A 14,314-nucleotide genomic window follows, 5' to 3' on the forward strand; every position below is an offset into this window, starting at 1 on the left:
TCTTGCATACTCTGAATAAATTGTTACTGAAGTTTAAATTTCCACTAAGCCTGGCCATTTTGTGTCACTTACCAGTGGGTTCACCTGTATATAACAGTCTTGTTTATTAGAGCCTTTCTGTATTAACACTTTTCCTTCTTAAATTTCCCTGTAAAAACAGGTGCTGGTGAGTATAGACTGCATCAACTGCTGCTTTCTCCATCCTGTTTTTAAAACAGTTTCACTATTGTTGCACTTCTGTGAAAATTTTTAGGAATACTGATAGTAAAATTTGCTTTGCCATGTTAATTTTCCATACTTCCTTCTTAAAGCTGCAGCCATCTATCAGTGTTTCCAGTGATATTTGACATTTTCAAGGACAGGACTTCCAAGAAATATTGGTATTATCTTATGTTTTTAAGATGAGGGTGAGAGTTGCACCACAAAGCATCTCTCACATCATAAAGCATTTTTGAGAGGTGTTTCTCTGCAGTCTCCTCATTTGACTTTCCTACTGTGACAGATGTGAGTAAAGGAGAAGGATTGTGGGTATTGTTAAATGTGGGGATTTTTCCTAATATATTCTTTTACTTCTGAATTGTTCATTTGAATGACAAACAGAAAGCAAATGAAGAATTTAGTGAATAGTGTAGCCTGTTGAGGGAAGATGAGCTTAAGCTGTAGGCAAGTCTGTCCCTCATATACACGTCCTAAAATAGATCATTGTCCAAACAATTGAGCAATTCTGGATTAGCTATGGAAAAATAGCACCTCTGCCATGTGTTTTTGCAACGAAGTACTCTAAGACTAGGATCTCTTTTTTCCAGAGAGGAAGGCTTTACAGTTACTATTTATTGCAGGCTGTTCCTAATGGGTCATAGCCACCTTCATTTTGGGTAGGTTACTACAAATGCTGTTTCTGTAAAATGTTGTGCTTGAATACAGTGTCCTGCCCAAAAGAATAACAATGACTACCAGTATGTTTTTTAAATATGCTGCTCAATTTGGGTCAAAGATGAGCAATTCCATCCTCTCTATCAGTTGTCTTTGTCCTTGAGTGAGTTTAGATACTGCCTGGAACAACACATGCTGTCAGTGAGCCTTGAACAAACCCACTGCACTGAAATGCAGTGTAAGTTGCCTGAATGGAAACTTGAGAAACAAGTTAATAGACTCAATTTCTGAGGCAAGGCAGCTATGAAGGAGGGTCAAGTCTCTGTGTGTGCATTTTGTCAATAGAAGGTTCTGCAAACTAAAGGAAAAAGCCATCTCATTTCGTGGTGACCTGTTAGGATTGCTCTGGATAACTCAGAGAGGAGTTCCAGAGGTTAAAACTACCTAAGTGGGGGTTACTTGGCCCTTTCATTACTATCATAAGAGACTGCTCTTCAGTTGTCTTGAAACTGGTTATCAGCAAGAAATCCTGAAGGTTGTATGTTAGCAAGTATTTTTTACTTTATGGAAATGTTATCTAGGAAGTTTTCATAACACTTGAGTTCTGCTGAAGCAGTGGGAAGAATTTTTCTCAGGGCTCCTAAAATGAATTAGTATCTTGCAAGACGATATGCAATATAAATAGTCTGCTTTAAAACATATTCTAACAGCAACAGCGTGCGTTCATGTCTCCTTTAGTCCAACCTCTGTTTGTTTTCACCTGGCATATTTGGGTCACACAGGAGAAGTGTATTCTCACAGCCACTTCAGCCCTGATGCCTGTGCATAAGCTGATGGGGAGGCTGTTTACACTTGGGTGGCAGCAGGCCCTCAGGCAGGGCAGGGCCTGCTGCTCAGAGTGGAGCCAGGAACCTGTTACCTGAGCCCCCTTTCTAGGAACATTTCCCAAGAGAGCAACCAGAGAAATATTGCTCATTTGGAACAGGCTGTGCTACCTGCCTCTGGGCCAGCGTAATGAATGAAGGTCACCAGGTAGTAATCCAGTACAAAATTAAAGGCTGGAGAGGGCTTAGGCATAACTGGACAACAAGTGAGTAATAATTCCTGAGGTGCAAAGTAGCTATTCAAACTTCAGACTTCCCTTGCTGCAGCAGGAGGACACTGAATACCTTGGTGAGGGCTTTCTTCCTTGTGTGTTCTTCTGGAGCCCCTCAGTTCTCCTGCATTTTCCATACACACAGAGTATCTCTTCAAGTAAGGCAAGATAGACTTTACTGAAGGGTTAACAGCAAGAAGGCATCAACAACAAGTTTCCGAGGAAAAAGAATGATGGACGTCCCTTCCAAGTGAGTGGAGCTATCCATGGTGATGGTGGGATGATGCAGACTGCTCTGGCTGGAGAATGTTAAGAAGCTGCAGTTTGCCTCAGCACTGCTGGGTCTGGTCATCCTAGAACACCATGTTTGTGCCTTTTGTTGGATCTTGTCACCTTAAATTGAAAGGCCATAAAAAGGTTGGACTGGGTGACCTTGTGAGATGTCCCACAGCCCCTGTGAGCATGTTTGTTGCTGCCTGAAGTGCTGAAGGCAGCAGTGCAACCTCTGCATTCCAGCAGCTGCTCCCTAACAGACAGCCAGCATTCGTCAGTTTTGCACTCCAAACTGAAATACCCAGGTTCTTACTTGCATCTGGATTACTACAGCTGTCTTGAAGCCTTGGGATTTAATAAACTATTTTTAAAAATATGAATGTAAAGCTCTGCATAAAAATTACCCTTGAAGTGTGGTTTGTGGACAGACAGGCCATGAAAGAGACTTGCATTTCACTATATGTGAAAATATGTGTGTGTGATTTCATAGACTCCTGTATGGAAAAAGAAAAAGAGCGTTGTGCGGAGCTTTGGGATCCCTCACCGGGCCGTTAGGTGGCACTCCTTGCACGTAAGGAATTGTAACTTCGTCCTCTCCAACCTGCGCGGGGACAGGGCAGAGTGCAGGATTGCAGGCTCGTGTTTCGCCTACCCTGCACTCCGGGCTGGACGTGGACCAGCAGCAACCCCGACTGGACCACAAACAAGCTAAAGGAGGAGCAATAGTGGTGGTGGTGGGGAAATACCTGCAACTAGCTCGGAAATGAAAAGTGAATTCACAGCTAACTGGATTCTGTGAGTGATTCTTGAACTTTGCTGCAAGAAGGAAGGGAAGATGAGAGAGTAGCTCGCTTTTCCACTTCAGGGCTCAGGAGTAAGCCCAAAGGCATCCTTTTGTGGGTTACAGATACTGCACTGCTTGCATCCATTGCAGTGACCAAGCTAATTTTCTGTCACAATTTGGCATCAACACGGCTCTGCAAGAGATGCAGGACAGAGTTTTAGGAAGTCAGAAGGATTTATAAAACACAGCTCCCTGTGCTTGGCTAAGCCAGGGAGCCAGAGGGGTGTAACAGGCGCAGGGGAGGGTAGTGTACTACAGGTGTGAAAGCTTAAATGGGATGTGGCCATGGCCTTAATTCCTGTTTCCTTTTAGCTTCTGTCAGGCCAGGCTGCTTTAAGACTAGATTAAATTTCTAAGCAGGTGCAGCAGCTTGGCCTCAATAGCTCACCCTGTCTCTGTTCCACCTTTCATCTACATAATTTCACCTGCTTTTTTGCCTTAGTATGTCTTGGACGTGACATTTCCTAAACTGTGTAACAAAGAATTTTTGGAGGGGCAAAACCCAACAAGTCAAGTATTTGGCTTCACCATTGCTTTATTTTTCTTTAACTGATGTCAATCTCTGGATCATAGTTGTTGTGTTTACTGCAAGTACCTTCTCTTCAGAGCTCAGTGAAGGCCTGCTACAGGATATCAGCTGTAGGAATATGGTTTAGTTGGAGGTTTTAATTATTCTTGTGGCTTCAGTAAGCAATTTACAATGGCAGGAATGGCCAAAGGGCCTCTCTGCTCTTACCCTGCTTTCTCCCCACTGCTTTGCTGCCCTGCCTTTGTCTTCCCACTGCCACTGGTCTCTTCCCTGGAGCATCCCAGTAATGATCAGCTTTCTTCCTCAAAGGATCCCCTTGGTGGGTGTGCTGCCACTCACCCATAAGCAGTTTTTGATTTGCTGGGAAGGTGTTGTTTTTGGGGGCAGGCACAAAGCCGAAGTGCAAGTGACTCACCTGGAAGGTGCCTTCCTGCAGATGCACGTGCAGCCTCTGCAGGGTGGGACAGGGCCTGGCTGCAGCAGCAAGAGCAAGAGAAGCAAGAGAAGCTCCCTGGTGTGTCACAGCACCAAGAGCAAGAGAAGCTCCCTGGTGTGTCACAGGAGCACAGGGCTGGGCACAGGCTGCTCCGGGCACTGTGGCTCTGGAAGGACATGGCATGGATCTGGGCTCTTCTGGCAGATGGCAAACAGAAACATATCCAAAGGGAAGAGTCATCCTGAGGATAAGCCAGCACCCCAGGGGCTTCAGAGAGGATGGCACCTGTACCAGGTGCCAGGAGTATGGATAGCTGCAAGTAAGGGACACCATCTTAAATCTGCTCTGTTCCCCAGACTTTGCTGCTAAGAATCCTTTGGCTTGTTCCTTTGGTTTACATTTAGCAGTACCTACATGGGAAATTTAATTAAAAGAAGAGAAAAATTTTCTTTCAGCAACGGTGGCTGAAGATGGGAATAGGTTTTCTGCAGAGGTTGTGGAGGGTCCATCCTTGAAGATACTCAAATCCCAACTGGGCATGGTTTTAGGAAGCCAGATTTGTGTAACCTTGTTAAAGAGCAGGAGAGCTGGACCAGACCAGCTTCAGGGGCCCCTTCCCACTAAACAGCCCTGGGTTTCCACCTAACAACCCCAGGAGCACTTCAGGTCAAATTGGAATTACAGCCGAAGGCAATTAAGGTCCACCTGCTTGCCCTTGCCCTGGTATATCCAGAGGTGCTCACACCATCTCTGAGCATTTCTTCCCCTCCTGCGAGGTTTGGCGTGGGCAGCTCTCATCACTGCCACCATGCAGACCCTGGGCATGGGGGATAAGTCTCCTGTCACATCAGAGACTGGGGGACTCCAGGCAGGAGCTGGGCAGGTGCCAGGACACAGGACAGGTACAAGGAAGCTCTGCCCTGCCAAGCCTGATTGCTGAATCCTCTCCAAGTCACGCTGTGGGGGGGAGGATTATCAGCCCTGCAGACAGCACGAATTAAAACTCAGACTTAATTAACTTTGAATGTACCTAGAAGAGATTTAGAATGCCAGAAAAGCATCCCATGAGAGGAAATAGGAGGTATTTCTTGCACTGCAAAACCCTAAGTCTATCCAAGCTATCAGGCAGCATTTCCCAGGCAATATGGCAGAGTTAACTCTGCCAAGAGGTCTCACTGCTGACATTTGGGCTTGGGCCATGAAATGCAATGTTGCTGAAGCAGATACACATCCCCAGTGGTAAGCAATGCCATGACTTTGGAGCTGTTTGCAAGGTGTTAGAGACACAAGCACTAAACACAAGCATCCCCTGAAGGAATGGGGAGCTCTCACTTTAAAGGAAAACACTGAAAAGTTGTTGCCTTAATCCCTGTACAGGTCCCATCAATGTTATCTTCTCCAAACCAGTTCTGCAGCACTCCCACCCTAAAGCAGTGCCTCACATCCCCAGCTGTGCACACACTGACCCATACAGAGGCTGCAGCCAGTCCATGCACACCCTGCAGCAGACATGGAGGGAAGCACTGCCTTAACTTCTTCAGGAAGGGGAGAGGGATGGGAGGCTTCTGCTGCTGGCCAAGCATCCTCACCCAGCTGTGAATTGTTACAGGATGGGTTGATCCCATGTTGAACCCAGGATGGGTGTGTGCTGAAGTGACACCATTTTTAGGAGACTGACAAGTAGATGTCCTGTCCAACAAATTTCAGTTCTCCTTCTCTCTACCTCTCTTCAGCAGAAAGACTGCCCAAGCCTGGTGTGAAGCTGTTGCTGGGTGGTTGTTGCATGCATAAATGCAGTGCCAAGTGAAGGGTATGTCCCATGAGCTGCCACAGCTTAGCTGTGCCGTGTATATCCTCACCACCTCTGCAAGGGACAAGGAGCAATTCAGGGTTAGTTGGCCTCCCAGGGGCAGTCAGCAGCTTAGCACACAGAGCTTTTGTCAGGCAGCACCAACTCAGGGTGGGCAGCAGCCCCAGGCAGAGCCTGTGCTGCCAGCCATGATTGGTAGCCACTGTTCTCAGGGCATTTTGTGCAGCCAGAGCTTGGGTAGCACCTGAGCACCTGGAGAGGCAGCCACCAGGCTGTGACCAGCTGCCATCTCACAAAAAACCCCACCCCAAATGTTTTCCTCGGCCAAGCACGTTACAATTTTCTCCAACCGCCACTGAAGGGACACAGCAGGAGAGAAAGGCCTGCAGCTCCTTTGGCAGCAGGTGGGAGATTTGACAGTGCTTGGGGAGCCCTGGAAGGATGCAGGAGCACTGGGGTAGCAAGGGGCTGGAGAGGCCCCCAGGCACACGTGGGAGCAGAAACAGCAAGGGCAGGCTGGACGCAGAGCAGTTGCTCTCCAGGCACTCTCACACGAGGCAATGAGCACATTTTCAAACCTACTGTGAGCACTGGAGTGTAACCACCCCATCCCACTCTCCCCTCCCCACTCCTCCATCCCTGCCCCAGTGGGTTTTTGTGTCACACAGCATCCTGCCCCTGTAAGACAGCATGTGTCTCTGTCACCTCTGGGACACAAAGAACGTGTTTTTCTGCTTCGGGACAAGGCCTTGTCCTGGCTGCGACACAGCAGGACCCCACCTGCTCTCTCCAGTCCCAGGAGCCTGAAGCATTCCTGCATCCCACTCCTGGTGTCCCAGGCACAGCCTGGCCACAGCTGGCCCCTCGCTCCCCACCTGCCCTCCTGGATTTGTATAAGCCTTGGGTTTATCGTGAAGTACGTGCTCTCCTTTCCCATCTCATTGCATAATGTTCCATGGTTGCAGAGTGACAGCAACTCTCAGCTAGACACAGTCATTTCCTCATATGCTATTTTAAATAAAGGGTTAAAAAAGCCCAAAAAACAAATCAAACAGCTATAATGTTCTCAAAGTGCAGGTGGGAAAAAATAAAAGTAGTCAAAGAAGTTTGAAAATTGCTACCTACAGAAGTTCTTCTAGATACAAGAAATATTTGGGATTGAAGAGAGTTAACTTTGTAGTTTCTGCTTGTTCATTAAAACATGACTGTGCAGAACACGTGTCCAGCACCACATTACTCACTGTTATGTTGTGGCTGGGGAAGGGGAAGCGAAGGGAAAATAAATATACCTAATGTGACAGCTCAAACTTTGCTCCTTGCTATCAACAACACCATCAACTGGACTCTAATCTCAGAAAACAGATTGTTATTAGCCACGGCCCTCTGGCAAACATTAGCAGTGTCCACAGTCACATTTTCCCTGAGGAAATATTCTCTTTGACATCCAAAGATGTTCTCAGTACTTCTATAAAAACAGTTCTGGAGTATCTTTTGGCTCTGGCAACTCATGGTACAGCACTCACCAAAATTTTACTTTTCAGATCTAGGAGTGGAGGCATTTAGTTTGTTTCTGTAGTGCTTGGTTGATTCACTCCTATCTTACTGCATAAAAAAAATTCTCAGGATTCCAACAGCCATCAATCCAGCCCCAAAATTCTACTTTCCTTGCGATCCTTAGAGCTGTCACCATGACTTCTGCTATGATGCAATCCTTTTTTACTTGATTTATAAAGCCTGCTTACATGCAGTAATGTAAACAAGACACGTTTACAACCAAAGTGACTTGCCTTCAGATAGTTTTGAGAGGTTTTTATTCTTGGTTTTTTGGTTGATCCTGCTTTCTTTAGGTAGCAAAATACAACTCACAACCGAATATGATATTCAGACACTAGGCTTTTAATTTGTGAGTAGGAGTCAAATCTCTACACTTTAGTTATGATGGCTTCATCTTTTTGCTTTTAAATAAAATAAAACAGAACCACATCAGGCCTTGAAACAAACCCAGGAGAGGAACTGGTTCCATCCTGGCAAGCCACACTGACACAGACAGACAAGCCCACAAGGAGCACTGGATATTCAGAATATTCAGAGATGAAATTTTACTTCCTGTCTCCCAACAGTATTTTAAAGAAATAATGGGTTTCAGTTCAGACACTGCCCTGAAGCATGTGCCTTTTATCACAGTGTGCCTGTGTGTGCTCCTGGTAAGTTGTCAGCCCATCTCTGTGTTTTACATCCCTCCCACTCTGATGTGAGGCATGCCCTGTAAACTTTCAGCCATATGGAAAGGACAGTACTGGGCTTAGAGGCTAAATGAGCCCGTCACCACTTCCAGCATTTATCACCATGTTACAAAGGTAGTTACAACAACTTCTCCCGAAGACCCCATAAACTATTAACATTAGAAGTTTAATCCCAAGCTACATATTTAATAAGGGGAAAGTCCAACAACTTGCTTCTGGAATACAGACAAGGAAACCAGCTCCTACTTCAAGTAGTTATGAACATCTCATCTTCAGAGATGAAAATATGCTTGTTTGCAACACACATGCATGAAGAAAAGGATGGATGGGATGCATCAACTGTCTTTTCAGAGACAAAGATATTGTGCATTCTTTTTCCCCACACTTCATGTTCCTCCCAAAGCAGACACCTAGAGTGTATTTTTAATTGCACTGTCCCATATTTCTCATACCACCCAACATGTTGTGTCTTGGTCTCTTCACATCCTACCTTACCATTTCTATCCAACTCATTACTTACTCCCTCTTCTGTTACAGACTTGGGCCTATCCCCAACAGGCTGGCAAGTTAAATCTCATCTGTCCCTTCCACTTTTAGAGCCAACTCATTTGGGAGCTATGGGTTTGGTGTTCTTTTTTCATATTTCAGGAAAGAGATGAATGTTCTGTATATTCACTCAACTTCAAAGCCATCAGGAAAAGCCTGATGAAACTCAGTAAGCGGTAGTAAAAGTCAACAGAGCAAATTCTCTGAACTGGTTTTGGCTGGCAGGAGAGAGGACCTTGAAACCTGCTTCTGTCAGCTGCTCTCCACCCCTAACACACAGGGTCAAGCAACTCTGATGCAGCAAATGTTCCAGAGTGAACACAGCTCCTGTACAACTTGACTTCAGTACATGTGCAGTAATTACTCACATTCAAGCATTACATGTGAAAAAAGAAAAAAAAAAAAAAGCTGACAATGGGAGACCCAGAGATCCATACTTTGACCCCCATCCCCTCCCAACAGCAGGTGAGATCCAAATCCAGCTAAGACCCATGAATTTCTTCAAAGTCTTTGCTGCTCAGTACTCATAAATTCCTATTAAGTATTTGCAAGAGCATGCTGCTATCTGCATGCCTGCAGGCAAGGTGCAAATGGGAGACTCCTGGAGTTTTGTGACTTTGAGTTTGCTATCATCACTTGGCCTTCTCCCTTCTTCTTCAAAGCATTCAGCATGCACAGAAATGGCACTTTTCAGTCTGGCCACACTTACCAGTATGATGGAGATGTGATTTTTCCACTCCTGACCTTGAAGTGGTCAGCAAAGCCAGATGTTTTACATATGATACAGGCTGTCAGCTCTTAAATCTGCAAATGTCTTTTCTGAGAAACACCCAAGAGAAACACTTCATTTTCCCTGGTGCAGTGTTTAATTTACTATGCAAAACAACCCCCCTGCATATTGTGCTCAACCATGTGATAATTTGAAGAACAAAACAAAACCCAAACCAGGTCTACACAGGATGGTTGCAAGAAAGGCTTTTTCCTTGTTCAATGTAAAGCTAGGACGGGGAAGAGGTACTTTCAAAAGAACTTGTAAGAAGTTATACAGCATTGAACATGGAAAAAGCTTCAAAGCACTCTGCCATCAGCTCAGTGCTGCTACATTTGGGTTTCAACCTAAGAAAATGCCAAGAACCATCACCTTAGAGCAGAAATGTGCACGACTGGCACCCACGTGCCATGAAAGGTGCACTAATGCTGGAGACTCATCTGAAGATGCAGGTAACTCTTTCTGAACTAGCTGAAGACAGACAAGCACATGCAGGGGGCTTCACAAAAGCTAGAGTGATGTCAGAAGCCCAGCCAGACAGCTCCTTCCTTGATATCCACACAGCCAATACGAAGCTCACCAAAAGAGGAGGAATAGTGTGTGCTATATTAGACAGTTCTGCACCTGCAGCCTCCAGCATTCTTCTGTCCTCTCTCAAGGGCCTATAATACATTGGGAGCCATGTGAAACTGAGGACATCCCATTAAACCTTACACATCCTGTTTGAATGTGACTCATTCTGTACCTCACAAACCTGTCAAAAATGGTGAAAAAACTAGAGCTGGCTCTACATCATAATCACTCTTCAGAAAGCCTAAAAAGGGTTCTGTTTTTGAGGGAGGAAATCATCGTGAAAATGGTGACCACACCCAGGTAACTGTAGGCAGTCTAAAGAAAAAAGTCCCAAATCCTTCTCCAGAGCAGAAACAGCTCTGATTAAAGAAAAAAAAAACAACCAACCAAACCAAACCACACCACCAAAAAAAAAAAAAACACCACCAAAAAAATCCCAATGCAAACAAAAATCCCAACCAAACACCCACAACAAAACAACCAAAATTCCACATACCCCCTTTATCAGGAGGCATTCATAACTTAGTTGCTACAGAGTAGTTTTAAAAGTTAAAAAGATCACAAATAACCACATAGTTTTCAAGAACCTTTATACATCATCTTTTTTAATTAGATTAGCTTTACAAGCAACTTGAGGAGATGTTTCATAATGAACACTGCTTTTGAAATTACACAACTTTATAGGCAACCTGTAAATGAATCCTGAATTTCTTTGCCTGCTATAGATAAAGGTCTCATATTTCACAGCCAGCTAACATCATGAATAAAAATAGCATTATGAAGCTTTATTTTTAACCAGGACTAGACACATACAGATCATAAGACAGTTTAAAAAATAGTTTTAAAACAAGGACCTGCTTGGTGATGCTTGAGACTGAATATTCAACCGACATGAAATGAACAGTTTCTAAAGGACATGGAAGAAATGGCTGACCTGATTTGTTGACCCTGTTGTAATGACTTACATGGAGTGAAAAATTAAGCACTTTTTAAACCTGTCTGGCAAGCACAAACCTACAGTGTGATTAGAATTTGATACGCTGTTTGACTGCAGCGGTTTGAATTACAGAGGGACTGAAATGAGTTTAAAGGCTTATGCTTACATTTCTAAAACAAAACCAAACTTCTGTTAAAGGAGTACTAATGAAGATGAAGTAGAAGAGGTGACTTTTTTGCTTGTTTCACTGGTAGCCTAAAAGCACTGCAGACCAGACAGTAATGAAGATTTGCACTCCTTGGCCAGGTTGGCAGAGGCACTTACAGTAAAGGTATCCTGTCTGTTTCTCTGGGAAGAAAAGAGGAAAGAGGAAGAGAACTGTACAGGGCAAGAACTTACTAAAAAAAGGAAAAGTGAAATCAAAACAAAGCTGGGATTTCTGTTGGTTCTCCTAAATGATATACCAATACTGAATTTTTCTCCCCTTCTGTCAGTTTGTTACTAAACAATTAGCTTTTTCATGTTTTACATGAACAATAGTAATGTTTTTAATAAAAAATTACTGAGCTTTCCATAGAAAGGGTCTTTAATTGAATACAAACTATACAGATGCTAAAATTGTCACAAGTTGTAATATATACAGAAATATTTCTGTACACTCACATTGTTTTGGCTAAGTGAGGAAATAAGGGACAGATAGAAAACTGCAGTGGGTAAGGTGAACAACCCCCAAACTCCTGTAAATATGAATGCTGTCTTTGATAAGTTTGCTTTTGTTTTCTCAAGCTTTTAAAGCTCAGGAAAAAAAAAAAGGAAAGAAGAAGAAGAAGAAGAAAAAAAGTCTGTGTCCAAAACATCCATTACTTAAAAATAAGAATATCACAGTTTCTGCACATCTCACTTTTATTCTGTGATATCCCACCTTCTGGATAAAATAAAAACAATGTAAAGAAAGCAAATGTTTTCTTACTAAATATATACCTCAGTATTGATCAAAAGGCAGTGCCTTTTTGGGGAAATCCTTCAGCAACAGTGAAAATTTAAAGATGTATTATTGCACAAGGAGCTTACAGAGTGATGCACTTCAGCTTCAGTGTGCTGACCACCTCCTTGATACTATATAATAGATCAAGGTGTCAACTTACAGACTGCATGGGAAAAGGAACAGACCAACATTGGAAAAGGAAATTTAAAAAAGTGAATTTTAGATATTTTATTAACTTATATACAAAGGAAAGGGGGGTGGCAAGTATCTTTTAGAAAACGGAGAAAGCTCAAAAATTTCTGTCAAGTAAGTAAGGAGGTTCTGGGTACCTCTAATAGCCTAGGAAAGCCCTTGTATATTCTTGTAACTAGATGGTATTTACCAGGTCCCCAAAGCCAATGACAGCAACTGATAGTGTCACGTTCACTTAGTGCCAGTCACTTAAAAAATAAAAAAACAACCAAACATCCCCCCTCCAAAAATAAAAAAAAAAGAAACCAAAGAAAAAAGAAGAGAGACAGAAACTTCCCCTCTGTGGATTCAACATACAAAACCACAAACTGGATGTTACTAATAGCAAGATACTGATTTGCTTTTGTTAATAAGGTTCAAGAGAATATAGTAAAAAAAAAAAAAAAACACAATACAGCAGCAATCTTTAAAAGTTAAGATTAGTGTGAGATATGATATAAAACAATCAGATTTTTAGCTGGTAATTAAAGTGCTCCTTTTCTGAATTAAGTTGTAAAAAAAAAATTAAAGTGATTATCAGTTACTGGCAACCCTTACATTAAATTAGGTCTTTCATGGCAGAGGAGAACAGTATGAACAGTTTTACAAAAATAGATCCATGTTCTATTGGAGAATACTGTAATTTTTTTCCTTTTTATCAGTTTTTCATTTTTTTTTTAAGACTCAATTTTGATAAACTGTACCTGGTCATACAAAAATTACCCAAAATTCAAACTTTTACCATATAAAAAAAGGGAGAGATGAAATGGATTCAGCTGGATGACAGGTCTGGCAAAATATAAGGATGGACAAATTCTATGTAGGGCACTTATTTATGTCCAGATGCATATGGTGTTTCTTACTGATTGCTTATCTTCTTCACATAAGCAGTCACAGGCCTGGAGTCACAATCACATAGTACAATGCTTCAGCAGTCAAAGAACCTTCTTTTTGATGCAACATTGAAACACTGTTTGCTTCCGTATTAAGATGTTGGTTTGTTGTTGATTTTCCTTTATCTTGTTATTCACATTCAAAAGTTAATAGATAGCATCAAGATTTATCAGGGCGAACAGCAAGGGGAGTTGCTAAATCAAAGGCTTATAAAACATCTTTCCCAACTGAGTCAGAAGGTTTATTAAGTTCAACCCTCACACCTTTTTCACCTGCAGAAATATGAAAAGGAAAATGGTGTTTTTCAGCATCTATCCAAGTACAGTCCAACAGCCTACATCACTTTTCAAAGTAAAGTTTTACTATCAAAATACAATATCCCATAAGCAAGAAAAAACTCACACATATTCTGCATGGCTTTTGTTAGACTGACATTTATCCAAAAAGTGAATAGGTTTCTGTTATGACATTTCATTTTATAATTTCACATATTATTGTCAGTAGAAAATAAATTGCATCTTGCACAATTCTTGCTGCCGATACAGAGCAAAGAATGCAATTTGAATTGCAACTGGAAACTGAAACCACAACAATATGGCAATTTAAACCTATTACAGAGAAAACCAATACTGAAGGAGGAAGAATTTCTTTATAGAAGGGGTGATTAAACATTGGAATGAGCTGCACAGGCAGGCAGTGGAGTCACCACCTCTGGCAGCACCATCTCAGTGCCATTGTCTAGTTCATAGGCGGTGTTCAGTCAGAGGTTGGATTTGATGACCTCAGAGGGCCTTTCCAACTTAAGTGTTTCTGTGATTCTGTGAAATTTAAACAACCCAGCCTTCCTTCCTTAAGTGCCTGCAATTTGAGGACCCTGGACAGGGAGGTGGGGAAGAAGGGGGAGCATCTTCCCTTCAGGCTTGAGCCCTGCCCCAACCATCTCTCTGCAGTCCCTTTGAAAGGGCAGCAGCTGAAGCTGTGCAGAGGGTACAAAACAGCTCTGATCCAGCAAGGCTGACCCTGGGAGCTGCAGAGTTGCACATGTGTGACATGAAGGCTGGCTAAGAGACAGACAGGCTTCCCATGGAGGCCAGGCAGGCTGACTGCCTGGGAAGTCACCTGTGCCTTGCCAGGCATGTGCCACCAAGCCCTGGGACAGCCTGGCCGGCTGGAGCTGAGGGGCTCCCTTGGAAAGCCAGGCAGGAGCTGCACTGCTCTTGCCACTCCCAAAATGCACGGTCACTGAGAGCACCAAGAGGGACTTGGCTGAACTGT

The 14,314-nt window shown here is 43.2% G+C and overlaps 1 protein-coding gene across 1 annotated transcript in view; it reads right to left on the bottom strand.

Moving 5' to 3' along the window:
- Positions 1 to 10,585: 10,585 nt before the first annotated feature.
- Positions 10,586 to 14,314, bottom strand: part of EGLN1 (egl-9 family hypoxia inducible factor 1) — a 34,291-nt gene continuing 30,562 nt past the window's right edge. The window contains exon 5 of the mRNA XM_058802902.1: positions 10,586 to 13,311. Within this exon, the coding sequence (XP_058658885.1) occupies positions 13,247 to 13,311 (65 nt within the window). The 3' untranslated portion in view covers positions 10,586 to 13,246. The remainder of the gene's footprint in view (positions 13,312 to 14,314) is intronic.

This window comes from Ammospiza caudacuta, chromosome 3, assembly GCF_027887145.1.
Source record: "Ammospiza caudacuta isolate bAmmCau1 chromosome 3, bAmmCau1.pri, whole genome shotgun sequence".
NCBI classification, from domain to species: Eukaryota; Metazoa; Chordata; class Aves; order Passeriformes; family Passerellidae; genus Ammospiza; species Ammospiza caudacuta.